This window comes from Sesamum indicum, linkage group LG2 (assembly GCF_026168435.1).
Source record: "Sesamum indicum cultivar Baizhima isolate 11 linkage group LG2, ASM2616843v1, whole genome shotgun sequence".
Classification (NCBI taxonomy): Eukaryota; Viridiplantae; Streptophyta; class Magnoliopsida; order Lamiales; family Pedaliaceae; genus Sesamum; species Sesamum indicum.
The window spans coordinates 1,137,858-1,165,730 of NC_142658.1; the positions used below are offsets into that span (position 1 = coordinate 1,137,858).

A 27,873-nucleotide genomic window follows, 5' to 3' on the forward strand; every position below is an offset into this window, starting at 1 on the left:
ATCTGCTGATTTAATTTTATACATCTTTTTGTGCGATTTTACTTTATATATTTTTTAAAAAAAAATTTTTGAAAAATAAATTATTGTATACTTTGCCAACATGTTAAGTTAAAATTTAGGACATGGTATCGATACCATTTTGCATAAATGTTGCAATCTTGAATTTTATATCTCTAATAAATATAAATTTGAAATTCAAGAAGATGACGCGTCATATTCATAGTGGTTGTTTATGTTTGAAAAAGTCAATAATGTTTTGGTTGAAAATCTTTGGCAACTAATCCAGGCCGTTGATCTCCATTGGATTGCCCAAAAAAGTATCCAAATGTCATAATGTAGGCATGAGTTCTGCCTGTTCAATTCATTAATCAAATCATGATTTTCTTTTTTGGCACATAATTATTCAATTATCGTTCACTGCTAAAATTAAAGTCTCATAATAAAAAACAATCATGAATTTAAATTCATGAAATGTAGACATATATCTATTTTTATAGTATTTTTTGGGATAATTATTATTTTGGTCCTCAAACAAAATCATTTATGTAATTTTTGTACCCAAATAACTCAACTTGTTGTGTTTTCGCGTTTTTAGTCATTTTATTAAAGTTTATTTGAAGAGGGAAAATAGTCATTTTTCTTCCATTTTGTTTTTCAGGTTTTTCTTTTCAATTTTTCTATTTTTCCATTTTTCTATTTCTCTATTTGAAGAGGGAAAATAGTCATTGTTAATAGTCGTAATGTATCTATCTTTTCTATTTTTCTTCAAGCTTTGAGAGAGAAAAAAATAAAAAAAGAATGAATTCTTAAATAATAAATTTTCTATATAATTTTAACTTTAATTTTTCTTTATTTATTTTGGCTTTCCTTCTTAATTTTTCTAACATATGGATTAGAAAAACATTTTAAAGCTAATTTTATAAAGACAATAAAGTAAATATTTCAAGCCAATATTATAAAAAAATAAAATAAATATGATAAAATCAATATTTTGCTTTACACATATTGCAGGTATTACATTATACTCAAAACAGATTATTGAAAATATTTTATTAAGATTATATAGAAAAATTGTTGCTTAAATTATTTTTTTTTTCCCTCTCTTTTGAAATTTGAAGAAAATTGGAGAAATAATTGCATTAGATCAATAACAATAACAACAACAACAACAACAATAATAAATTATTATAGTTAAATAAAAATAAGATTTATATTATATTTACTGAAAAATATAAATTCAAAATATTATAAATTATACGATTAGAAATAATCATTACATTAACAAAGAAATATCAATTATATTTTTGTATTAATATTTGGCAAATATGAATGTATATATATATATTATTTTTATTCAAAAGTTTAAGTAATAATTCGTCATTTTTTTTGTTATGTAAAATATTATCTATTAAATTTTTATTTAAAATTAAATTAATGTGTACTATTTATAAAAGCACTTTATAAATATTTACAACAAAATACGTCAAGAAATAACAACTTATTTGATTCCAATAGTATTATGTTCATTTTAATCATTTTACCAATTAAAAATCTTATTATATCAAAGAACGATAACGTCTTATTTTATCCAAACACTTTAGGAGCTTATTTTTAAAATAAAATTCAATATCTTATAAGGTTATAAAACATCTTATAAGATGCCCAACACCCTCTTAATCAAGTAAACACCAGAAGCATTTTATTAAGCAGAATAATCCATCTCCATTATTATAAGCAGTCCAGAACACAGGACTTGCAGGAGAATATTGTGGTCCAACTGCCATTAACAAGACATAACTAGACAAACACAGATTGAGTAACAAACTTCAAGCCTTTTAAGATACGGGCTGCCTTCTCTCCTCAAAGCATAATCACATAACTTCACCATACGCAGAACGTAGACATGGATTGCAGATCGTCTCACGTTTCGTTGGATAAGTTGCGAACACATTGCCTCCTTCATGGGATTCCTTGTCTCCTCCTGTAGAGTTCAACCATGACTGCGCATCCAAAAGAAAGGAAAGAAGTAATGTTAGCACATTGATTTCACAGCAAATGAGTATCCAACCGAGATCAGAGTGGGATGGTAAAAATGGTTTTAAGCAGCAGTTCACCCCATAAATAGATAATGAAAGCTGTAATAATCTTACAGTCTTCTTGAAATTCCTCTGATTTTTTTCTGTCAACAAAGTCGGAGCAGCATCGTCTAGCGCGAGCCCTTGCGCGCCGGTGCAGGTCTTCTGCTCCACCCCTGCACCGTAATTGGAGAAGTTGGTTGATTGCTATTCAGAATCTTCATAAATTTCTCCATCATCAGAAAGTTCATCAAATGCTCGAACATCCAACTGGTAGCGAAGAATTCCTCCTATTCCTCCAAAACCTCGGCAAAACTGAGAACCCTCTTGCGATTTGTTGGTGACGAATTCAAGTGTGCAACCAAAACGTCTATATTCATTGGCGAACCATTCAAGCAGTGACATCTTTTCGTGAACCTCCAATTCAGCATTCGTGGCTGCATCCCGAAAGTTCTTCTGATCAATCTCCTGGTCCTTGTTGAAGTGTTTAATGATAAGCTCACCAGTGGAGGTATTCTTGAGCACATATCTAGTTATGTCCAGATTCTCCCACACAATAAGTGTCTCAACAGCACCCATTTCGAGAACTTTCAATGTGTCATCAACGCCAAAAACATACTTCCCAGTGTCCTGGCTAATCTCCTCAAAGTACTTGCCTATCAAACGCTTCTCTTGTATAAATTTCACATTGGATAAGATCTCAGCGGAAAGCTCAATTGCCTGGTTGAAACCATTTTCCCCTCCATAAGAAACATCAACTACATTCAAAATCTTGGCCTGAAGACGAGGATCAAACATATCAGATTGACTGAGCTCAGTCTTGAAGTCAGCTGAGCCAGCAAGTATAAGTCCCGACACATTGGGCTGGCTGGTCTGAGGATTGATGTAAAATTGGGTGGCCAGCTCTGCCGTTTTCCTCACATAGTTGTGACGCTTCTCCATTCGTAGACGGGCAAACCGCAAAGCAGACTGACCTCCTCTTCCATGTTTCTTGGGGAGGTCAACAGAAAATTTGTGAAGAATTTCTCTCGTATTACCACTCAATGTTCCAAACAAGGTTCCATTCCCGTCCATAATAATAAAGCCAAACTTGTCATCAGATTCTAGAAGTTCACTCAGTGCCTCAGTGTGGAACTTATTGTCACAGAGATAGAGCGATGCATTGATAGGCCTGAAGGGCTCGAAATCAATTGTTACTTTTTTCTCCTTTCCATCCTCGGTAACAATGGTTCCAGTGTAAAGCACAAGTCCATTTGGAGGTACCTTGTTATACAATTTCAACCTCTGCTGAGCAGATGTAATTGCACCAAGAACAGATTGGCGATTCACTCTACTTTTGATGTTAGACGCAGTTCCAAATTCATCCCCCAGCATCTTTGTAACACGAGCAACTTGATCACGTGGAGGCATGATAAGAGAAATCATACTGGTACCATTACCTCGAGCAGCTTCCAGTGCCTTGATAAGCTTCTTGATCTTCCATATCTCAATGTTCTTGTCAGTTTCATGACCATCCGACATCTTCTCGAAACTATTATATGGAAGCACAGGAAGTCCTAACAAACTGGGCAAAAAAGATAGCAAATGGACACTTTTTAATAAGGTAAGACAAACACTAGTAACAAGAAGAAATCTGCCGAAAGATAGATAAATTCTGAGCCGACACACTGCAATTTTTCATAATATTTTAGGTACACTTATTCATAAGAAACAGCAACTAGTATTCAAACCTGAATCATCAATGTTATTAAGCTCATTTGCACATTAAATTATAATGCAGCAAACAAGAATGCAGAATCGGAAATTAGACTAACAAATCACGTCGACATCTCATTAAGATCCTCATCCAACAACTAATCATGCGCGATCAATTAATTTTACGGGTTTATGGTTCGTAATCAGAACAAATTAACAAGAAATTAAACTTGCAACAGAAATCACGAGGATTAAACGTACGAAACTACGTCAATCCCACAAAGAGTCTCAGATCGAGAAAGCCCATCAATTATTTTATAACAGAAATAAAATTACATAAACGGGAAAATGTGATCAAAAGCCAGTTGCATGTCAGATGATTAATCCAATATATAATAATAATTAAAAAAACAACGACAGACAACAGAATGTACTAAAAAACTTCCATCCACTAGAAACAAGAGCCCTATATAAGAATACAATTAACGTCAAGCATCATAAGAGGGAATTATCAAACACCTTTTGCTGACGCCAAGAAAAAATAAACCGGAACTGATCAAAAGCTTGAGTTTAACAGCACAGCGGCAAACATAAAAATCTTAGTGAGAAATTTATATAATGTGAAGAGAGAGAGAGAGAGAGAGAGAGAGAGAGAGAGAGAAAATAATTAAAAAACCCTAATCACAAAGGGCTGTGTAGTTAATCACGGCGGCACGTAGAAATTTCCCATCCTAACCCTCACTTCACTAGCGAAAACAAAAACCCTCAGTGCAAGAACAGGGGCCCTGTTCTGTAATTTTCACAAATGGTAAAAAACATTCAAAATTTTTGCCATTTAAATTAAGATAAGTATAAAAATTTGTTTATTTTGCTTGAAAATATTCACAAATGTATTTAGATAAATTGCATTTTAATATAATTTAAAATTCATTTTTATATTGAATACTACTTTTATATATATTTTTATTATTTTAATTTGTAATTTTGAATTATTTATTAATTACCTATACTTTCTTATTTATTTATTCATTTCTTAAACACCTAATCTTGTTTGCTTTGGTTGCCGTATTTTGCTAACCTCTTTATAGTTTTATTTTTCCATTTAAATAATTATTGTTTGTTTCTTTTTATTTAAATTTATATAATTACATGATGATTTATCTTTATTCAAAATATTACCCATTTTCTTAGGTAAAAAGTTACTAAATAATTCAAACTCATTTTTATATTCATTATACTTTATATTGTTTATTTATTAATTAAATTCTTTATTATTTATTTATTTTTATATTTAAATTAAATTATTTATAATTATAATATTTTTAAAATAAATTATTTTTTAAAATACTAATAAAATTATTATTTTTTAAAAGTAGAAGTAATAAATTATTATTTATTGAATAAATCGATTACAATCATTCATATTAGATATTTATACCTAACCACCTATGGACATCTATAATAAATCACGAACATAATTTAGCTTAAACCAATAATAATTATTAAAATAAAACAATACATACTATTAAAATATAATATCATTCTAAAAATTAACGGATTTAAATTTATAATTTTAGAGTTATAAATTGGAATTTAAACCACAACATCATAGTCTATGTTATATATGTCCACTTCTCAATCGATTTTTTCTACCTAAAAAATATCACATGATATGTATATGTGATATTTAAGGACAAATTCCCCCCAAGTGTACATGCATTGTATATGATATTTTTTCCCCAATCTTGAAAATATTCATATACGATAACTTGTAAATTTCACAAAATTGAGATGATAAGTTGACAAAAAAAAAATTATAAAAACGGGATTATTTGTATACATAAAATGCGTATGTTAAATAAAATAAAAATAAGTATTATTTGTAATAAAAAATTCAATCCGCCACCCGAGATAATCTTGTGCATAGTTTTCAAGAAAATGAGCAAGTTTATTATTTTCTATCGACTAAAAAAAGAAAAAAGATAAATAAATAAAAAAAAATTGGTATGATATTTCCAAAATTACTCATTTTCCAATTAGAGGTCCTTAATAATTTTGTGGGCCATTTTTCCGTCTGTCTATTTGGTGGCATCATTGTTCTTGCTACAAGTAATGCTGTGTTTGGAGGGGACTGATTGTAAATGATTATCCGTTATGAAATGAATAACAATTTACAGTTAATCCAAACAAGAAACGCAGTTAAGGTTGTACGGATTCGGAAAAAGCAAAATGAATTTATGACAGGCCAAACATGTCGTTAATAAATTATGCTTTGTATACATCAAACACTAAAACATGGTGGCATAAGAATTCCACTTATTAAATCATTGTTTGAATGTTGTGCTTTTGTTTCTACTGAAAATGATGTTATAGATAACTTCAAAGTGATCGTACCTATTTGTTTTTTCATTGTACTGTTGACCTCACTCTATATTGCCTGACAATTGCAATGAATCCATAATGACCTTCGGCCAACAATCACTTTTTCTTAAAATGTCATATGTTTTTACCATCGTTATGTAAATATAAATGAGTTACTGATCACATGATAAGTAAAATTGATTATGATATTATGAATTAATCGAGTTCAAATATTTTGAGCGAATGTAAGATAATGCTACTTTTAATAGGTAAGATACGTCTTAAAATTTCTCTATTAAGAGGCCAACAAAAATTGGTGATGTCTTAAAATCATATTGGGAAGATTCTGTAACAGTCCTCTAATGCTTAAATAAGATATGTCGTAAGGAAGAAAGTGTATAAAGTCATGAGAATGTTAGGATAACGAAAGTTGTATTTGAAACATAGGGGCGGATTTTATAATTTACCACAATCGTATGATTTCAAGTAAACTACAAACACCGAAATAATCAAACGGTTACGGTGGGTCAATTCATATTAAGGTTTTGGAAGTTGCGAAACTGAATTATAAGGCCTTGAATGAATTAAATAGATCCAAATCTTATTTATAGATCGAAAATATAATGAAGGTAAGGTCTAACTATGACCCTCGTAGATTTACTCCATAAGATTTTAAAATAAAATATCGCCAATTAATAAAATTTGAAATTTTAGAATCACCAAATTTGTTCAAAGGGATTTAACTATTTCGTTCCTTCCCCAAACATAAAAGTAAGAGAAAGAAAATCAAATTAAACGAGTTTGGTAAAATACTAATATTTATAATTTCCATTTTATTCAGGTTATTAAATAATTCCATGTCGTGTCCCAGCAATACGCATCCCCAAAGACAAGTTGGCAGAAAATTCATATATTTAAGTTGAATTTGATTAAAAATATAGAAAGTGTGTTAAGACAACAATGTTCATTAGTATAATTAAAATGTAAAAATCTTCGATGAGGCACCTAATTTTTGGCCAAACATGCGAAAATTATTTTCCGGCATCCGAAAGTCAAGCCCCCCGTCCATAATCTTGGACAAAAAAATATTAAGAAATAGAATCAAAAGCTGTCAAAATTCCATCGACAAGCTCCATTACCGCCCCTTCCCACGTCTCTTGCACTCTCTATGCACCTATATATAGACGACTCCGATCGTGTGCTTTCCTATGAAGTCTCAAGGTTTTGTTTGAAGTCTTACCCGTGTAGAAAGAAACGGGAAATCAAATGAAGACTAAGAGCAGCGCCAAGGTTTCTGCAAAATGGATTCCCATTTTCTCCATCTGTTTCTTCTTCCTTGGCATGATGTTCACCAACAAGTATGTGTATGTGTGGTTCAAGAATTTTGATTTTCTTGATCTTTAAGTTTGTGGGGTTTGGAGAGTAGAGTCTCTGTTTTGATTGTTTGACTCTGGGTTTTTCAGGTTCTGGGGTCATTTGGAATCAGATAACCAGCTCATAACTCAGCGGAGAAGGGAACAAGAGCTGCAGATCATCGCTGAGGACTGTAATTCTGAGAAAAAGGTTCAATCTTTACGACTTGATGTTGCGAATTTCTCTTCAAGTCTTGAAGATTTGAATTGTTGAAGCTTCTTCTTTTCTTTTTATGATTTTGTTTGTGGATGGATTGGTGGATTAAGTCTTTTGTTGTTGTTTAAATAGAAAGCAGGACATCAGGACAAGAATGTGATCAATGAGGTGCACAAAACCCATGAATCAATTCAGTGAGTTCAAAATACTTATGGATGTCTGTAAAGTTTGTGTTGTGAGTTTTAAGTCATTACATTTTTTGGGATGTTATGTCAGGAAATTGGACAAGTCAATCTCAATGCTCCAGATGGAGTTGTCTGCATCTAGGAGAGCTCTGGCGAGAGGAAGAATGAATGTGTCTTCGGTAATGTCTAATGAGGGGACACCCAGGAAGAAGGCATTTATGGTCATTGGTATTAATACAGCTTTTAGTAGTAGGAAAAGGCGTGATTCAGTAAGAGAGACTTGGATGCCTCAAGGTAAAGATCTGGTTATGATCTTAATTGAAGTAAATTCATTCTTGCTTTTGTTCTACGATGCTGTTCTTGACAACTTGTATGAGTTTTTCAGGTGAACAGCTTCGGAGATTGGAGGAAGAGAAGGGGATTGTTGTGAGATTCATGATTGGACATAGGTAATTTGTTCATTGGTATCGTTTCAGCATTTTCATTTTTCTTCTTTGAACCTTGACGCTTTGTACCTTGTGATAGTTATATGATCTTTATGCTGTTGTTTCGGGATGAACTCACTGGACGAATATATTAATTGATTAATGCAGTGCCACATCTAACAGCATATTGGATAGAGCTCTCGACTCGGAAGAATCTCAACACAAGGACTTTCTCAGGCTGGTAAAAGTTCAGCCAACATATCCTAGTTTTTTCATCTTGGGAAATCCATCTGAGCATCATGTCATATTGTAGGATCATATTGAAGGATATCATGAACTATCAGCAAAAACAAAAATTTTCTTCTCGACTGCTGTTGCCAAGTGGGATGCTGATTTTTATGTAAAGGTTGATGATGATGTTCATGTTAATTTGGGTAAATACTCCCTGTTCGTCTTAAATTCACTCTTGATCTGGTAAATGGTTTATTTAGTATCTAGTCCAATTGGTCCAGCATTTTGCTCTCTCAGGTGCTTTAGCTGCAAATCTTGCCCGCCATCGATCAAAACCCAGAGTTTACATTGGCTGCATGAAATCTGGACCAGTTCTTGCCCAGAAGTAGTTTTTAAACTTCTACTGCATTGATCCATTTTAATGTTTCTTTTGTTAATTCAGATGTTTAATGACCAGAGCGATTGTTCAGGAATGTTAAATACCATGAACCAGAATACTGGAAATTTGGAGAAGATGGAAATAATTATTTCCGGCATGCAACTGGACAGATTTATGCCATTTCCAAGGATCTAGCCTCCTACATATCAATCAACCAGTATGAATTGCCAGACTATGGTTATGCTAGACCTCATTATACTATACTTCTTACATGTATTAACTAGAGACGATTACGACTGCAATTGTAGGCCCATACTGCACAAGTATGCTAATGAAGATGTGTCACTTGGTTCTTGGTTTATCGGTCTTGAAATTGAGCACATTGATGATCGCAACATGTGCTGCAGTACTCCACCAGGTATAGCTCTCTAAATAGCCTGCATATAAAAGATGCCTGAAAAAAACAATATATTGATCTCATTTGATGAGGACATATCCCAACTGGAGAAGAGTTAAATACTTATCTGCCATTTAGTTATATAGTTAAATGTTGTGATTCATTTGTAGATTGCGAATGGAAAGCACAGGCGGGCAGTATGTGTGTCGCCTCGTTTGACTGGAGTTGCAGCGGAATCTGCAAATCAGTAGAGAAGATGAAATTTGTACACCAACGGTGTGGTGAAGGAGAGGAGGCTCTTTGGAATGCTTTATTGTAATTCAAACTTGTTTGCATCGAAAGGAATGCAACTGCAGCCTGTTAAAAAATGAAGATCCTTCGTTTTCAGTAACCAGATGTTAAAAGCCTGTTCGTATACTGCAGATGATGCAACTGATGCCCGTTTCTACATCGTTTATCTTCAACACATGCCTGTTAATCGTTTCGATAACTTTGAAGGTGCTCGAGTTTAGCAGACAGTATACGGTGGTCGAATTCGTTTCAGTTCATTGTAGGGTGAATTCATGTACAAATTCTTAGCTGAAAGTGATTTTGGAGCGAAAGCTTCATTGGTAGCTTACTTCTTTGCATATTGTAATTATTACTATTATCCCACCATCATCATTCTCTACAACTGTTTTTTGCTAAGTATTTTTAGAACATGTTATAACCTGTTTTGAGGATCTTATAAGCTTAACCAAATATCCTTTTAGATGAATCGAACCAATGGGGTTTTTCGATCTCTTATTTTAAGCGTTTATATGTTTATTGTTGAAAATAATTTAAGAATAGTATTTTTGGTGATACAATATATGGTTGATGAATTGTTTTATTATTATTTTTTATAATGAATTATTTACACTTTCATAGGTGGGACAAAACGTACACTTTTGCTTAAATTATTTTAAAAATAAAAAACCTAAAACCTAATTTTAGGTAACCAATTCTATTTTCGTAATATTATTTTTCTTGTTTAAAAGTCGTATTTTTATTTAAGAATATATATTTTCAAGTATTTTAAAAAAAGTTTACATATTCCCTTTGAGAGCACTGTATATAAAATTGGCAGGGGTGAAATCTGGGTTACCGCATCAGATTCAAGTTAAGATTTGGGTCCGACGAAAAAACGAACTTGGTTCAACGGGTTTGGATAAAGAATTCGGGTTATACCCATGGAAAATTCAATTTAGGCTCCGACCCTGAAGTTATTGGATAAGATAGTGGGCCGACCCGATTCACAGTTTCTATGTTCAATCCTTACTACAACGCTCTTTCGCTGGCTCAAAACCGAAGACAGTAAATAACAGCCGGTGGACTGATCGATCGGCGATGGAGAACTCCGACGTGTTCGTTTCGTCCACGGCGCCCCTGACATGGCATGACTTCCTCGAGCGCATGCGTCACCCCTCCGCCGCTGAATTCGTTAAAGCTATTAAAAGGTGGTGTTATGTAAATACACACTGTTGTGTGTAGGCGTGCAATTGGTGTTAGCTTTCATTTATTGTTGAGTTCGAAAGCTTAACAAGAAGCATTGCTTGGAAGTGACGGTTTTTGAGTGCTAATTCTTGCTAGCTGGAATTGTCGCTCGTGCTGCTTGGAGTGAATTAATGTACTTGTTAATGCTGAGTATAATGGGTTTTTATGAGTTTCTGGATTTAATTAAGCTCTCAAAATTGATTTGTAATTCTGAATTTCGTTTGTGTTGGTTTTTTTTTTTTTTTGTGTTAGTTGTAGCTAGCTGGAGTTAAGTTCATACTGCTTTAACTTAAAAAGATTAACATTTTAATTTATTTTTTTTTTGACTAATTTTAACTCCGAAGAGTTGTTGATTTTCTTCTTAATGTTTCATTTACATCTGGATTTTATGCTCCTTTAGTGTGCAGGTTCATCTGCTAATGCACTGTATCTATGCAGCGATGATACTGGAAGTGTGAATTTTTGTAATCCGCCTCACTTTTTAGGGACTTCATTACTTATGTGATGTAATTATATCAATTGGTTTATTTGTCACTATTTAATGATGATGATGTGAAGACTGCATATGCCCGTTCACATGGTTAAGGCTAAGGAATTGATGTTCAAACTGATAGTATTATATGCTACTTTATTGCCGTAGAAAATGCACTGAGTTGGTTGGTTATTTATTTTTTCTTTCCTTATTTTCCTTCTTTCGTCGTTTTGGGATCTGGAAAATCTTCTTTAAGCATGAACCAAAGTAACTAAATTCTGTATGTATGATAACATTTTCAAACCATAGTTATTTTAGGATTTTATGTTCTTTTATTTGCTTGTCAACAACGACAGCCCACTATCTGTATCTGAGGTGAAATATTTGCAGTTTTATGGTGTCATTTTTGAACAATGCTCCCGATGCAGAAAAAGACAGTGCAGCCGTGCAGGAGTTTCTTGGCAATATGGAAGCAACATTCAGGGCTCACTCCCTTTGGGCTGGATCATCAGAAGAGGATTTGGAGAGCGCAGGTGAAGTAAGTAATCCTTGCTTATCTTTGCACAAGATTAGTTTACTTAGACATCTTCTTTTCTGCTATTATTTTCATCTCCTTGTTATTTAATTCTGTTTGTTGATATATTATATGATCTTAAGACAGGCTAATTTGTATCTTAGCTCTACCATGAACTGTCCACCCTATTGAACAAATAAAGTACAAGCTTGTAAATAGATGACTATATAACAATATTTTTACATATATCTTATGTTTTTCAATGGAATTGGGCCATCTTTTTCCCTCTTATTTCATCACGTGAACTCCATTGTCTATATATATGTGCTTAGACAGTCTGGAGCAAGCTGATGTGAGTTAAGTTTAGAATATGTCAACATTTTGGTTATGGTATTGCAATTTGGATTCCCATGTTGAATGTTGCTTGCAGTCAAATTGGTCTTGTTTGATGTTGGTAGATATTCTTTTTATTTCAAATTCATGCTCAAAATATTTTTGTACTGAATTGTGTAATTGTCCATCTCTCTTTCTTTTCAGGAGCTATTTTTGCCATCAAATTATGTTTTTATCTTTGCATGCTAAATATTACATGATAACTTCAATAAATAGATCATGTTTGATAGTTTTCCCTTATCTAGACCTTTTATATGTTGTCAGATGACTTTCTCTATTGCAATGACCAAAGAACTTTCTATGCTTCTGATTTGTACTTATCCTTTCAATTACAGGGACTAGAGAAATATGTCATGACAAAGTTATTCACACGGGTATTTGCTTCAATTCCAGAAGATGTGAAAGCCGATGAACTGCTTCATGAGAAGATGAGTTTAGTACAACAATTTATTCAACCAGAGAATTTGGATATCAGACCTACGTATCAAAATGAAACTTCATGGCTGGTGAGTGCCGGAATTGAACCCAAAGTGAGTTTTCTTTAAATGCTCCTGAAGTGCATTCCATGTGAAAGATACTGGGATGTGATAGCCACAATGAGGAGTAACTGCAGGCCTTCTTTATGTTTCCTAATTGTAAATTCATAATACAATATTTCCTTACATAACATAGTAGACACTGAGAGGCTATAGAAGATCTATTGTTGCTAGAGGAACACTTTAGCTTTGGTCATATGTTTAATTTGGAAATGAATTTAAGCAACAATATGGGCTGCAAATACCATACGGGCAAGGGGGTTCCACGTTTGTTCCCTCAGCAGTAAGCTGCAGGCCGAGCTTTGTTTCCTAACTAAAGACCGGAATATGGATATTTAATCTTTCTATGCAGTTAGTTTGATCTATTTACCCCTTGAGTTCCCTGAATGTCTTGCTATTCTAACATGTCTCACTTCTATGAGCTCATCAAAATTTATTTTTTTGTGCCCACATTTGGCCATTAATTAGTGCCCTTAATGCTTACCCGAGCATTGTGAAGGTAGCCAATCACTTTGATTAGGTGTTTCATATGCTGAATTATACCTTGTGGATTGGATTTGAGATGTAATAAATATACCAAGTTATTGATGGTAGTATTGGTGTGGAAATAAACTTTACATGGTGGTATCAGGAAGATGGATAGTAATATACGTCACCTTGATGGTTACTAAGAAGTTCATTTAATGTTAAATTCTTTATTGAGAATCATCAAGCCTTCGCTGGGTTCATCTATCAGAAGTCTGACCCCATTTTGGTAATCCTATCTGGTAGCTTGCCCAAAAAGAGCTGCAAAAGATTAACATGTACAAGGCACCAAGAGACAAACTTGTCTGCATTCTGAACTGTTGCAAGGTCATCAGCAACCTATTGTTGAATGCCTCCTTTGCATCTAACGAAGATCATCCAGGAGCAGATGAATTTCTCCCAGTTCTCATTTACGTGACTATAAAGGTAATTCCGCAGTTTTATATGCTGTATTCTGGAGGTTTACTCTAGCAAATGATATTATATGGTTCTGCTTTAAGATTCTCTTTGGTTTAATATTAGTGACACATGCAGCACTGTAACAAATCCAATTTCTTTGACTTAGCCACATTAAGTGAACTGTGTTTGTTGCTGTTACATTTCTACTATGTATGCTGAAAATGGTGCAGCAAATTCAGAAATGCTTTGTATGTCTTATTCATATGATTGTTCTAAAACTACCATATCATGTTTATATGAAACGGAGGAAGGAGTACTGATGCTAACGAGAATTTGGCTTATCTGCATGTAGTTGTTTGGCTTTATGGTTGCTCAAGTGAGGACATATTGGATCCTATGACAAGGCCAAATTGGAATACTGCTGTGCAAAAATTTTTCCTTCAGTTTGTAGTGAGTTTATATTGGGCCTTGTTGATGCAAAGAAAATAGGAGATTGAACATACATTTTCATAAGATCTGCCTGCAATTCAATGTTGGAAGACTTCATAAAATACATAATGCTATACAAAGACTTGCTATATCCTGCCAACAAGCCACTATCTCAAAATGCTTGTGTTGCTTGTTTGCTGTCTGAGCCCAGAGAATGTTGTTGTTTCACTTGTGAACTCCGCAAACCTGCTATTGGAAAATAAAGATTGCCTTTCTTTCTCTCCAAATGCTTGTAAAACTGAAAGTCTGGTTCCCAGAATCCCAGCTGCCAGGAATATTCTGAGGCCCACATTCATTCATTATATTTTTGTGCCCTTGCCAAAATCTCTAAGAACACCAACTTCCATGAACTTAATATGTTAGAGAACTGACCACTTTTCTGATAAGAGCTACCTGACTCAGACAATGTCAGGTACAGTGTCTGAGTTTCCACTCTGACATATATCGTCGACATAAACATGAGTGAGTTATCTATCCCTGAGATTGCAGCTTGATGGAGAGTACAACTTAAAACAAATGCAAGAAACAGTCAAGATTGTCAAATAGTATCACACTGGAGGAGATCTTATAATCCTCCTTTCTCTAGCTATATGCTGAATGCTTTTGTCACTGGCTCATGTTATATCAAATTAGCTTTTGATTATCATACTGCATATTGCTTGTGGAGTCATGATGCTGCAGTCTTGTGCTTCAGAAATATTTGTTTGGTGCTTTTGTTAAGAACCAGGTTATTCTTTTATATAATTTTTCCTTGAAATTCCTGAACACTCAATTATGTGCTTGGGATGTTTGTTATCTTATACAGGCCAACCTACCTCAACTGCATTCAAACTTATCATATATACAACGGTTTAGACGACAAACTCGCTTGGTAGGAGAAGCAGCTTATTTCTTCACCAACATGCTTTCTGTAGAGTCGTTTATAATGAATATTGATGCAAAAGGTCTCTCAATGGATGAAATTGAATTTGAGAAGAACATGGAGTCTGCTCAAACACTTCTTTCTGGACTCTCCAAGTGCTCAGATACACAGCGTCAAGCAGATGGAAGTTTGGGCAATGTTCCTAGGATGGAGCCTGTGGAGCCAAAATCAGCTTTGAGATCTAGGAGGCATCAGAGCTCAGCAACACATCCTCAGGTTTCTGTTGAATCACCTGAAACTATATCCAGAAACGAGGAACCATATGGGAAAGATCAGTCATCTCTAAATAAAATTTCATCAATCTCAGACATACAAAGCAAAGGGGCTAGTATACTATTGAAGGAAGATGAGGTGAGCCGAGGCTTTCGGGATTTTGCTTTCTTGTATTCTCAGGCTGGTGACCTGACGGTTGATGATGTAGAAGACTTGCTAAATAATTATAAGCAACTAGTGTTCAAGTATGTCTGCCTCGCTAAAGGATTGGGTGTGACAACTTCGGTTCCTTCATTATCCAATGGTCGCCCAGAGCAGCCTGAAATTGCAAAGGAATCAGGAAAGAAAATGGAAGCTCATACAAATGATGATATGCAAAATGACCTTAATATAGCAGCCAATTATTCAGAAGATGTATCAGTCTTTGGATTGGAATATACTGAATTAAGGGCACCAGACGAGGCAGCCCCTCAATTTCCAGGCGAGGAAGGAAATGAAAATTCTCAAAGATGAACTATGAAAATTAATCAGGTCGCAATGCAATGATGAAGGATGTACACTACAATTTATTCCAAATTTGTGTAAAGAGGAGCTATTATTTTATCACTACTTATGGTTTTCAATTTTACTCCTGCAGAAAGAAGGATATAAGCCTGAGCTGTGTTATAATTAATACATGTGTTAAGAAAATACAAGTTGCTTCTTCATCAGGAGGATGGATCCTGATGAAGATGCAACTTTAAACCGAGACCCGAACTACTCAGAAATATTTTACATATATATAATCTTTGGTGTTGCTGGAATTGCACCAAGTGAAGGCATAAAATACAGGGAGAATATCAAATTCATGGACTCATAAAAGACACCTTACATAAAATAATGAAAAGCAGAAACAGAGGAATATCTACTAGTTTTCCTGTAAATATATAATCTGCTGCACGTTTGCTTGTCTGCTAATTGATTGGATCATTGTTGCGAAAAGCGAAAATTTTCTTTTTCATTACTCTCACAGTCTATTGGGATCTGCAGAAAGAAACAAGCCACCACTGAATCAGCCACACAAGACAGCTTGCAGACACAAGAAAGCTAGTGTGGTGCTTATTATATAATCTGGATGATGATCAGCTTTTCATGTCAGCTGTTGGGGGTCTCCTCAGCCAGGCAAGCCCAACCCACCAAGCAGATAAGGTATTTTTCTCAACTACTGCATCATACATTGCATTATGATTTTGTTAGCTTTTACAACTTCCAAAGTGTGTATACATCTGTTATCTGGGAACATTGGGTGCTTGAATTATTTGGGCATACATGCATGCACGCTCTAAGAATAAGATATGCTGTTATTTCTAAATCTGTCCAAGACAGAATCTGGCAAAACATCAGTTCTTAGAGCACCTTTTCTTCATGGCTTCTTTGTTTTTCATTCATGCTGTGCTTCATCCTCTGATTTTAGTGGAAGAATTCATTACTGCGTTCAAATGATAGTCCTCTGTGCTTTATTTTAGGTATTTTTAATGCATTACTCTTTGGTATTGTTAGATAGACGAGTATTATTTGCATTTATTAAAATGCACTACGCTAAATTTGTTTAATAGTTTAGGAAATTCGTACATAGTAAAGATGACGTAAATGTGTCACGAGGCTAAGTGGAAGATTAGGATAAGAGGGAAAAAAGTGCGAGATAAAAGAGGATACACAAACAATATGCAGTCTAACCAATGATGGTACTAATACATTGGAGCATGAAATGGAAAAGGTAAGAAGATGAATGACCAAAGTTTTATACATACTATCAACTTTTTGTTGCCCTTTCTTGAGACAAAAACACCCTAATCTCAAATATGACTATTAATTAGAAGCCCACTACACTTAATTTTTATTAATTATTAAATAAATATTTATCACTTTTCAGCCGTTGGAATATGATGTGCTGCATTAGAACAGTAATAGTTTCTGTACAGGTAATTCTAGATTTTGTTATGGGGAGTGTCTGTTTCTTCATGTTTCAAGATTAGGAAGGGTCCCAGGTAGACTTTAACACGTGCCTTGCACATGCTGACAAATGGAATGGTCGGGTAATAGGTGCTGCTGCTTTTGTCCTGATGTTTTTAGCTCCAACCCTCAGTAATACTTTCAAAGAAATCCCTTTATGGCCAAAACAAATAAATGAGTGATGAAATTAAATAAAAAGGAATTGAGAAACACCGACTACAATTATTTTATTAAAATTAGGTTTAGTTCAGACTTTCCTGAGTGGCTGATGAATCCACCCACTTTTCAATTGTTATTCCACCCAAATGTATATAGTTGATCAAGCTTGGAAATCCGACTATCTCTAAATCTTTCTAAAAACTAATATGTTAATAAATTATTTATTTTCCTCTTTCAATGTGATTTCTCATAGAGATTGGTATCGCGGCTAGCAAGTCATTATCCAAATTAAATATAATGTCTATAGTTTCAAATCATTAATTAAAGTTTACTTCTCAAAGTTTCTTATATCATAAATCATAGTTAACAATGTTAGACATAATATTCAAGAAATGTAAATTTTGTGTGCCTAAGCCCATAGTATCAATATTGTAGATTTTCTTGCACAAAAAATTGTCCACAGTAACTCGTAGCCTAATGTATTTCTCATAATTAAATGACTATGTTATAGTGGTAATTAATGTTACAACGAGATGGTAAGTCAACATTTTATTTCTTTAAATTTTGATAGGGATAACATTGAAGGCCACTTTCATGATATGTGAGACTACGCCATAAAGTGTGTTAAGCAGCCAAACTTATTGACTTTCGCCTTGTCTGAGAGTGAATTTTGCATAAAGGGCCATTGTAGGCTAACAAATACTAGGACCATGCATGCATTTCTTACATCATTTTTCTCAAGAACAAAAATTCTACTTTTGCTGAAAATTACACTATATATTAAGCAACAAATATTACTCAGAAATATCTCTTGTTTAACTAGTAAAATAATTACACGCACGTAATATAAGTAATTATTTTTTGTAGGAAGAATTTCTATCTTTTACAAATATATTGGAACTCATTTTTTTTTTCTTTTTTGGTTTTTTGGCCTGAACTTAGTTAAATGATGGAAAAGGGAGAGTTCTTGGAAGCACATTCTTGTGACTTAAAGTTGAAAAAGAAAAGGTAATAGATAGGGCATTAGAAAGACAGAACAATGGTGCCCAAGAGAAATGAGAGGCCATGAGTAGAAGTCTCAATTTCCCTTTGTTGGGAGCTTCTTGTATTGTCTATCTATCAAGAATGGTCCTATGTATAAAATAATACTAATTTCTCACATGAGTAAAGACACTATTATTTAGAGTGACCAACTTTTCACACTCTCATTTATTGTTCAAAATAAACTTTTCCCGAATATTCAGCCCCCCTCCCCCTCCCCCTCTCTAAGCAACCAACCCTAAATTGAATTAAGTATATACACCTGTAATCAACTAGCATGGATTAATATTTATTTGAGTTGTAAAAAGGGGTCTAGAGTATACATTTACTAATCTATGAAGTTGCATAAATTTCATTAATGTCTTTGTATTAATATTATATTTGGTCAATTCCTAACTTCATTTCAAAGGGAATAATTAGTCACAAGACTAACATACCAATGACTGCATATTTCATGAGTTTTTAAATGATACAGTCCAAAGAATTCAGTCCTTTTCTTCTCTCCTAGAGAGAGAGGGAGATGGAATCATAAAAAACTAAATATTGACAATGGTGCAATGAGGTGAGGTGAAAATAGATATTCCAAGCTTTAAGATTACTCCAAAAGGATGCATGCATAGAGACCCTCAAAATATACACACTGATGAAAATGGTTTAGTTACTAACAGTATTGCATGATATGTGAAAATGGCCTAATATATAGAGAGGGTATAGCCTAGTGGTGTGAATGTGTGACGACAAAACAACTGCCATCATATTGCACATTGCATACTTGCACTACATTTCAAGCCATTAGGTCCATAAAAGATAGAAACCTTTGAGACAAAGAAAATGCAGGTAACACACCCTTCATTATCTTGGTGTGAAATCATTCTAGTCATAATTCCCTTTTTCCAAGATGGATATCTGTCGCTTTCTTGTTTGAAAGTAATACTAATACAAGTACATTACATTAACTTTGCATGTTAAATATGTTTTGTTTTACATGATAATATCCATCACTTTTCTCGTACTCCTCTACATAGATTTGACTTTTATAATGATGAATTTAAACTGATTAGGAGAACCTCATTTTGTATCACTATTGTGACATACGTTTTAACAGTTAAGACGGTAGTTCGGTGAACAATTTCAATTAAATCGCATGTATAAGTCAGTGCAAATACACAAAATTAAGAAGAATTTTAAATGTACAGAGTCGCATAGTGTTAGAATCATTTTTGCGTCAAACACCTAAAAGAAAACGCCAGAAAGAAAAGGGGTTCAAGGTATATAGCCTAAGGACAGCTTCAAATTATGGGATTTAGAAGACTCCAAAGCAGTAGTCTCTTACAAAGAAGTTAGAGTTATAACAAACCCAATAAAAGTTTCAACGCCTCTAATCTTGCTAATGGTGTGGAAAAATTCTGCTGATTTTGAACAAACTCCTAAGGCGCAAAAGAGTTATGGTTCTTTACCCAACAGACAAGACAAAGGTCATGAGTGTATAACCAGGATCAAACAATGTTAATATTTGTATGGTAAGAGTACATGAAAAAATTTTGACTTCCCACGAAAGGTTAACTTTGAGTTTTGAATTTCAAAGAAGATAACTGCAGATATAGGAGTAATTGACTGTTAATTAATACTGTAAAGTCAAGAATGATCGTGATTGTTTGCTGTGATTTTCACAGAAACGTTTTCTTTTTTCTATATAGGATGGATATAATAATGCCTCTTTACCAGTTTTTACCTTACGTAGTTTGGAGTTTGAATGCTAAGTTCTTAGTTTTGATGTATATAATAATAATACTTTCAGTTGGATGGGATACCTGACTCTTTATATAAAGTATATTTTATAAAAGATATATACATCCATGCTATCTGTATATATATGAGATCATACACATAAATTGACATGTGCATATGTGCTTTATACGTACATGTTTCTCTCTGATTTCCTCTACTTTGTTATATTTCATGTGCTTCTCTCTCTCTCTCTCTCTTAAAACACTCAAAACTCAGTCTTGGTCATCCCCTTCTTTGTACTTCACTTCACAATTCTCCACACACACACACACACACACACATAGCAACACCAACAACAGCATATAAAACACGCACACGCACACACACATAAGAACACACACAGAGAGGCCATTAGGACAGATGGGCAATGGATATGATCATCACTACAGCATTCATCAACAGCAATTCCACCAGAAAAGCAAATTCTTGCCAATCTTCTGCCGCTTATCCATCAAAGACGTGAAATTAAACAACCACTACAAAGATCCAACAACAGCCGACGAGCCCTCCTCCCCAACAGTCAGTTGCGTGGGCCAAGTCAAAAGAAACAACCGCGTCACCGGCTTTCCGGCCACCAACACCACGACCTCGGCCGCCGCCAACCACCACCATAAACACATCAAGCTCAAAAACCTCTTTTCCGGCAAAACCCTCTTGCCAAATACCAATACGATTAATGCCAGCACCACCGTGACAGCCGCCGGCAGAAGAAGTAGTGGAAGCAGAAGCTGCAGAACTAGCAGGGATATGTTCGTGAATAGTTCAAGAAGATCAAGGTTGAAGACCTATTGTGATCATAGTGGTGATCAAGACTGTGTTAAGGTGGTGGATATTAGTGAAATGGATCCACCGTTGCCGGTGGTGAAGAGGGTGGCGCCGCCGGGGGCAGGCCGCGATGAGGTGAATATTTGGAAGAGACGGTTTAATGGGGTGGAGCTGAAAAGCTTGAAAATTGAACAGATTCATTTGCCAAACAGTAAATTTGAACCACCGCTGACAACGGTATGATATGTAAAATGGGCAGTAGTACTAAATTCAGACAATAACTATCCGTCTGGAGGAGGTAAGGTGAGGGATGGAGCTGGAGCCATTATATTGGTTTGGAGGTGCTAATGTAAATGAATTCAAAATTGTGTAGAATCTCGTTTCTTCTCTCTTTATTCTTTACTTCCTTTTCTTTTTAATTTCTTGCTTTTTTACACAAGATTTTTGACAGTGATACTCGAGGTTTTTTGTTCACTTCAAATCAAGGTCACCATCCATTGCTTTGAACGATATTGTGGATGGTACTATCTTCTTTCTGATATATTTCTCGTTTTTAAGTTTATTACTAATTTTAAAGGGAAAAAGAATTTACACATAAAGGTGCACAGGCATTTTATTGAAAAAATATTCGAAATTTTTATTAGTATAACAATCCAAGAATCTGTTATCACCATTTTCTTTTCCTTTTTCTTCTTTTTGAGTGTAAGTAGAAGAGAAACTAAGTAAATTAGCGTATACACACAACAAATGTGAAACTCTATTACACAACGAAAGGCAACTACTGTGAAATGAATTAATGCCACTGCATTAGTGTAATTCAGAAAACTGTTAGCCTACGGCTAAATCTAGAGATCAGTTCGCACTGTTGTTACTACGCTAAATTTCTATATACAGACCCGTAAAATTCGACTCATTGGCGAAAATTCCTAGCAAAGAAGGAAGAGAAGCTTCAGTACTTTTAAGATCAGCTCTGCTCTTTATAAGGAGTCCATATCAGTTTACTGACATCAACGTCAAGGCCACCGCGGCCAGCGGCTTTAAGATGCCGATCCAGGACTTTCGGATCTGCACATATAACATGCTGTCCTTTCCGGTACTGGATCAACTCTAAGCTCTGAAGGGTAGACAAAATATCCTCGGCCTTGATGGCTGTCATGTCACTCAGCTCCTGGACAAAGCAATTAAACAAGGAAATGAATTGGAATTACACCTAGAGTACTAGCAAAAAGATGATGAGCAGAAACAATCTAACATAAGCTCAATCCAAATTACTTTGAGGGGCGGAACTAAAGTTGGCATGTAAATAAGCAAGAGGAGATATGACAGTGTTGTGAAAGCACCCATATCTTTTGACACAACTAATGACACAAAATCGAGATGCAACAAGTGTATTTACTTCAGAAAAGAGAAGCTGTCTTAACGTTACAATAGTCAGTAGTTCTAATAATGTGCCTTGCTTTAACACCCAGGAGCTCTACTGCCATGTATAATCTAGAAAAATGATTTTTCTTTCTTCTTTCTTTTTTGTGAACACTTGTGCAGATGATGATTAAAATAATGAATGCTAGCTCCGAATCCATTCTACTCTGAAATCTCATTCTCTTCTTTTATGCATTATTACACATCATGCAGACAGTTCAGACAATTGGGTCTTCAATGCATAACACCGCTGCTGAAGAGGTGAAAGCAAGCATTCAACAAGGCCCGATTCTAATGATTCCTAGAGGTACAAATTCTCAAGTTTGCTTCAATATTATATGCGGACATAATGGAGTGGAACAATTTACCTCAGTGCTGCTAAAAAGTTCTTGGATAGTGATAGATTATAAAGAACATGAATTTCCTATCCCAACATCTACTAGTTGCCAACTATTATAATTTGAAACTAGCAGTTCCATTCGAACCTTGATGGAGATATTGCCCTTGTGCTTTTTCAGTATATCTAGAAGAACGCGGGTCCAATATCCTCGGTAGCTCAAGAGTCCCAGATCTGAGAGGGGTCGCTCTGGTGTTCCAACTTTGGCTTCCTTCTTTGAAAGCTCATATGCTACATGATTTTATAGTTATGTAAGCAATTTTATTGAACAGAATATATTGAATTCTGTAAAACAGGTAGAAGCGGACAGAGATAAAAGTGCGATTATCAACTTGCTACTTTTACTTTTGTATGGACAAAATTGACAGTAGGCTGAGTTCTCATTCTTACAGCAGAAGGCAAAACACCTGATCTATCCTAAAGACAAACTTTTCAGGTTTAATGGAAAGTTAACTAATGGATTGCAGTAGTTAGGGTTCATCCATTTCTGACCAGCAAAACCACTGTCACTTATGGAACTTTGTAAGGTATCTCTATATGAGTCCATGAAATCTTAAGCTCATATTTTACAACCCATAACATCACGAAACTCCAGTTTTATCCTCCAAAAAATAAAGCACATAAGGAAGAAAAACTTCAGATGAAAGGACCATCAGTCACACTGACAGCGTATACGGTCACTATGTGTGCATTTATTCCTCTCAACACTCCGGATATAGAAAAAAAGGTGGAATAATGAAATATGAGCTTACAAAATGCAATCAGGAACTTCCCATAGCCTTTTCTCTGATAAGGAGGCAGAGTAAGAATGCAAGCTAAATTGTAGGACTCCTCTGAATGCTTTTCCTGCATATCAAGCAACAAACATTCAGGAAATGTTTAGTGCTGATATTCTTACACGTTTTCAGTCCTAAATGTCAAAAATCTTATCATTCCCAAATTCTGGAGCAACTTATCGGGCATTAAAGAGGTCCCCACAACCAGATCCGCTGGAGTCAGCCTGCTAATTTCCTCACCATTGGCAAGTAAAAAGAATATTTGATAGGCAATAGAACAAACTATCTTGGGAATCTATTGTGGGATTGCTTATGCATCAAAATAGCAGGCATACAGCTAATTAAGAGGCTTTCTCATACTAAGAACTCTCTGAGTATATAAGTACATGAAGAAACCAATCTACATGACAGTCACCAAACGATTGAAAGTTGACTCTATGATGCTACTGCATAAAATGCATGAAGATACAACTTAATGAACTTCACCCTCAAGCAAATTAATTAGGGATAAAAGTAGCAATAGGCAAGAAAGAATCAGATCAAGTCCTAAAGATAACAGTTACCTTGGAGAAGTAGCCGACCATGTGGCATCCACGATCATCACATTCACACAGGACATAGAATAGAAACAGGTCTACATCGTAGTACAGGGTCTTGTGATCAAGAAACAATTTAGCCAGATAGCAAAGATTCTGCCCGTAAACCTTATTCTTCTTGCCATCAACCTGTTTTGATTCGTTTAAATTTAGGCACAAAATCTTTTTCTAACAATCTCACCAAGTTAGATATTCACGCATGGCATGTGCTATAGAACCAAACAAGGCCACAAAGATGTAAGTAGACAGTGCATGCCAAGTAAAATGATAAAAAATGCATAAAATTGTTCATGTAAACCTCAATCGAGCAGTTAAAGGACTAGTGCAAATTCAACAAGTAACCAACTGAAGCTGAGGCTTAATCAGGACCATTCAAATTTCTGGTGAACAATTTCAAAGGTTCGGAACCCAGAACAATAATCCATCAGTTTATGTTTAATTAGTGAGTGCGAGTTGGCCTAGAAAATGAACTGTGAAGGTTGCCCAGAAGAAGTACGGGGATATTCAGATTCAAGGAAAAGAAGCAAAAATAATTAGTGAAGCATATTTTGGACAAGAGAGGAAAAATAATTTTCATTCTTTTTCCTATTCTTTGAACTAGTTGCATGTTGCTAAATAGCAATTTACTTTCTAAGTGAAAACCCTAATATATTGAAATATGAAAAATAATTGTGACATGAGAAGCCTCTGAATCTCAATAAGAGTAATTCATAATTGATGCTCTACAAGTAAAGTTAGATCAGATAACTATAAATTTTACCTCAAACATTGACAAGGTCCCATTTCGATAAATCTCATCACCAGGGGGATGCTTGAGATCACATTTCCTCTGTACATAGAAGAATTAAACATTGTAAACAATGAGCATTAGAAAATTTTCAATTTAAAATGAAGGTAAAGTCCAACTTCTGTGCATGAGTCAATATTGAGAAGATTTGCAAAAACAGAAAAAGAAAGACTTGTCTAAGTAGACTGACATCAATACACTAGACTGAACATGCACTGCCTTAGATATAAGGGACTTTCTTATGGACCACCTCAGTTCCATCAGAAGTCAAACTAACATGTGAAGAAAAAGGAATGATGGGAGACAGATAGAGAAAACTAACCATATGCCTCTGAAGCTGTTCTTTGCGTTTCATGAAATTCAGGCAGAACTCACAAAAGAACAGCTTCGTACAGTCATGGTATTCTGGTGGAAACGGGGAAAAGTACCAAGTATCTATCTCATATCTGCCAAGTTCTATTGTTGCAATATTTTTTACTTTTGTAAATTCTTCATGTTCACGCAAACTTGCAGCATCAAGCTCCTCATGTCCCTGTATAATTTCAACCAACAGCTCTTCATAATTCGAATCAAAACTTGACTGAAACTTAAGAAACAGATGTGCACTTCTCCACTTCTAAGTTCTATAATTAACTTCTATGATATTCTAATTCCTTTTGGATGAGTGAACCCATGATGGAGCTCAGGTAAAGCCTTAAAGGTCAGTTGAACATTCAATCAATACATTGAAAAGTTATACAGTCACAAAGCAAAGCTATTTACTTTAAATCAATTAGATTTGAATATCATTTTATTTTCATCAGGCACCGGTTTATATAGAAACAGATGAGAAAAAGATTAAACGCCATCAACCATTCACCTGTTCAGAATTAATAAACATTAGATCTTTGCCATTCTAGACTGACCAACTCGACATTTAAATTCAGAGGCACACTGTTTAAAAACCGATACAATCTATATATTGCCTTTTGCCTTGGCATGCATGTGCAAACAGGGCGGGGACAATGATGCGTCCATAACAAGGAACAAAAAGTTCTACAACCAATAAAGAAAGGAAACAGAATAATGATCATAATACTGTCAAATAGTACCTCTACGTGTATCTCATCAATCTTACGTTTCTGATGACGTGTCATTTTCAAGCTTGTTACCTGAAATTTTCACATGTGAGCATTCCCCAACAGAAAACAAGGAATAAATACCAATAGTCAAATATGCAGGGTTCGGGACATGCATCAATGAATATCAATATGACGCTGCAGATGAAAGGTATCAGATTTTGAACTTCAGCAAAGTTTGTGACTCGTCCAATATAATGTTCATAAATGTGGAAACAATTAAATAAACTACAAATGGAAACCCAGGAAACAAAGACATGAAAGGATGTTACCTTGTCCTCAACCTTTTCATCTACGTCTGTTTCGACAGAGCTGAGATCAAGTTGTTCAAGTTTTACCCATTCATCAAGCCTGCGGTTGACTGCTCAAGCAAAATAGAAAGGACGCACAGAGAAAGCCAGTCAGATATTATAACAACAGAAAAGAGTTTTAAGAACAAGACTGTAAACTCCATCCAACTCAAGCAACTAGGACACCGTTGCAACTCTTCTCATTCTACATTTCAGTAAGTAATCCACGTCGCACAGTGAGGAACACCCAAAGCAGACAAAGAAAATACACCACCATGGCATCTGCTCAAGATATTACCTATAGAACGGAAATTAGGAATACTTTTGTCCAAAGCTTTATAAATTGTTCATCGAGCGCAATTCAGGAGTTCAATATTATGGATACAAAGCAGAAGCACACCGTAAGCAAGTGTAACCATACATATATTAACAAGAAGGGACCCATGGGGTAACTAATGAAAACTAGACACTAATTTCAATTAGCAAATCCACCTGATTTTCAATAAAGCCAGGGAGAGGGAGCTAAAAACTACTTCTTACATTCAGTGTAGTGCACGTAGTACTCATAATCATTTGGTCCACCGGCCGGAAGTTTTCGGCGCTCAATAACTTTTACAGGATGGAACTTGCCGTCCCGCCACCGGCAATTGACACGTGTACCGACTTCCAAGGGCAGAATAGCTGATTTCTTCCTCCGAGATGCGTCAATCTCCGGCTGAGCACCATTGGACTCAGAACCCGGAGAGACGGTGGCAGTTTCAGCAACGGCCGCTTTGCCGGCGCCATGGCCGTTCGCTGTGGCAGGGGTTGCGCCGTTGTCAATTGGAACCATTTCTTCGGGTACAGAAAAATTGGTTGATAATTGGGGGAAATATTATTTGATGCCAACGCGATTTTCGTATTTGCGGACAGCTACCTCAAAATTCCTTCATATATAATTTCCTCCCCAATTTGCTGAAGTTTTTATTAGCAGAAAGCCCCTTTAGAATTTCCGTATGTTAAATTCCTCCCCCACAAGCTGAATTTTGTACGTAACGCCGTATTATGAACTAGTTACGGACGTTGACTAGTTATCCCCCCCCCCCCGCCCGGGAAAGAGGTTATACTGAATTTTCTTTTTCTATTTTCGAGTTTGCCGAAATTTAGAAAATTTTATTTCAAACAAATGTATATTTCATCGAAAAATATAATTTTGAGAATTATTCGGTGAGGTTAAAACTCAAAATTAAATTTTACATGGGATAATAAAACAGACTTCCCAGAGTTTATCATAATTACAATACTCATCATTATTTAAAAAATTATAAATACTCCTAAAATCAATGATTATCTAACAAAAGCCAAAGCCGCTTGTAACAATCCTAGAGGTATTTGTCAAACGACAAATACTCCTAAACTAATGATCATGTAACAAAAGTCAAAGCCGCTTGTAATGGCCCTAGAGATATTT

At 34.9% G+C, this 27,873-nt stretch overlaps 5 protein-coding genes across 8 annotated transcripts; 3 read left to right on the top strand and 2 right to left on the bottom strand.

The window, feature by feature from the left end:
• Positions 1-1,673: 1,673 nt before the first annotated feature.
• LOC105176371 (eukaryotic peptide chain release factor subunit 1-3) lies at positions 1,674-4,441 on the bottom strand. The gene is made up of 3 exons (XM_011099155.3): positions 4,290-4,441; positions 2,151-3,639; positions 1,674-2,000 (listed from the first exon to the last, which is right to left on the bottom strand). Exon 2 carries the CDS (start codon positions 3,594-3,596, stop codon positions 2,283-2,285), a length of 1,314 nt encoding a protein of 437 aa, XP_011097457.1. The 5' UTR covers positions 3,597-3,639; positions 4,290-4,441; the 3' UTR covers positions 1,674-2,000; positions 2,151-2,282.
• Positions 4,442-7,160: 2,719 nt separating this feature from the next.
• On the top strand, positions 7,161-9,990 carry LOC105176379 (beta-1,3-galactosyltransferase 7). 2 transcript variants are annotated; one of them, XM_020698181.2, is made up of 11 exons: positions 7,161-7,495; positions 7,595-7,694; positions 7,833-7,894; positions 7,977-8,179; positions 8,271-8,334; positions 8,479-8,551; positions 8,624-8,744; positions 8,839-8,926; positions 9,012-9,137; positions 9,229-9,338; positions 9,488-9,990. In XM_020698181.2, the coding sequence occupies exons 1-11, from the start codon at positions 7,398-7,400 to the stop codon at positions 9,634-9,636; spliced, it is 1,194 nt and encodes a 397-aa protein (XP_020553840.1). In that variant the 5' UTR covers positions 7,161-7,397; the 3' UTR covers positions 9,637-9,990. The 2 variants fall into 2 exon arrangements, with proteins under 2 accessions (XP_020553840.1, XP_011097468.1); XM_011099166.3 differs by having other exon boundaries at positions 7,165-7,489.
• A 399-nt stretch (positions 9,991-10,389) lies between these two features.
• LOC105176391 (vacuolar protein sorting-associated protein 9A-like) lies at positions 10,390-15,904 on the top strand. Of its 3 annotated transcripts, none has more exons than XM_088877975.1 (5): positions 10,390-10,795; positions 11,733-11,842; positions 12,547-12,741; positions 13,519-13,698; positions 14,966-15,904. In XM_088877975.1, the coding sequence occupies exons 1-5, from the start codon at positions 10,735-10,737 to the stop codon at positions 15,806-15,808; spliced, it is 1,389 nt and encodes a 462-aa protein (XP_088734101.1). In that variant the 5' UTR covers positions 10,390-10,734; the 3' UTR covers positions 15,809-15,904. The 3 variants fall into 3 exon arrangements, with proteins under 3 accessions (XP_088734101.1, XP_088734099.1, XP_088734100.1); XM_088877973.1 differs by having other exon boundaries at positions 10,399-10,795; positions 11,695-11,842; XM_088877974.1 differs by having other exon boundaries at positions 10,420-10,795; positions 11,695-11,842; positions 12,547-12,717.
• Positions 15,905-16,327: 423 nt separating this feature from the next.
• Positions 16,328-21,430, top strand: LOC105177681 (uncharacterized). The gene has a single exon (XM_088877976.1). It carries the CDS (start codon positions 20,636-20,638, stop codon positions 21,281-21,283), a length of 648 nt encoding a protein of 215 aa, XP_088734102.1. The 5' UTR covers positions 16,328-20,635; the 3' UTR covers positions 21,284-21,430.
• Positions 21,431-21,775: 345 nt separating this feature from the next.
• On the bottom strand, positions 21,776-27,286 carry LOC105176400 (histone acetyltransferase of the MYST family 1). Its single transcript, XM_011099187.3, has 9 exons — positions 26,964-27,286; positions 26,406-26,494; positions 26,107-26,166; positions 25,338-25,547; positions 24,989-25,057; positions 24,196-24,357; positions 23,609-23,702; positions 22,945-23,087; positions 21,776-22,208 (listed from the first exon to the last, which is right to left on the bottom strand). The coding sequence occupies exons 1-9, from the start codon at positions 27,253-27,255 to the stop codon at positions 22,005-22,007; spliced, it is 1,323 nt and encodes a 440-aa protein (XP_011097489.1). The 5' UTR covers positions 27,256-27,286; the 3' UTR covers positions 21,776-22,004.
• Between the last annotated feature and the right edge of the window lie 587 nt (positions 27,287-27,873).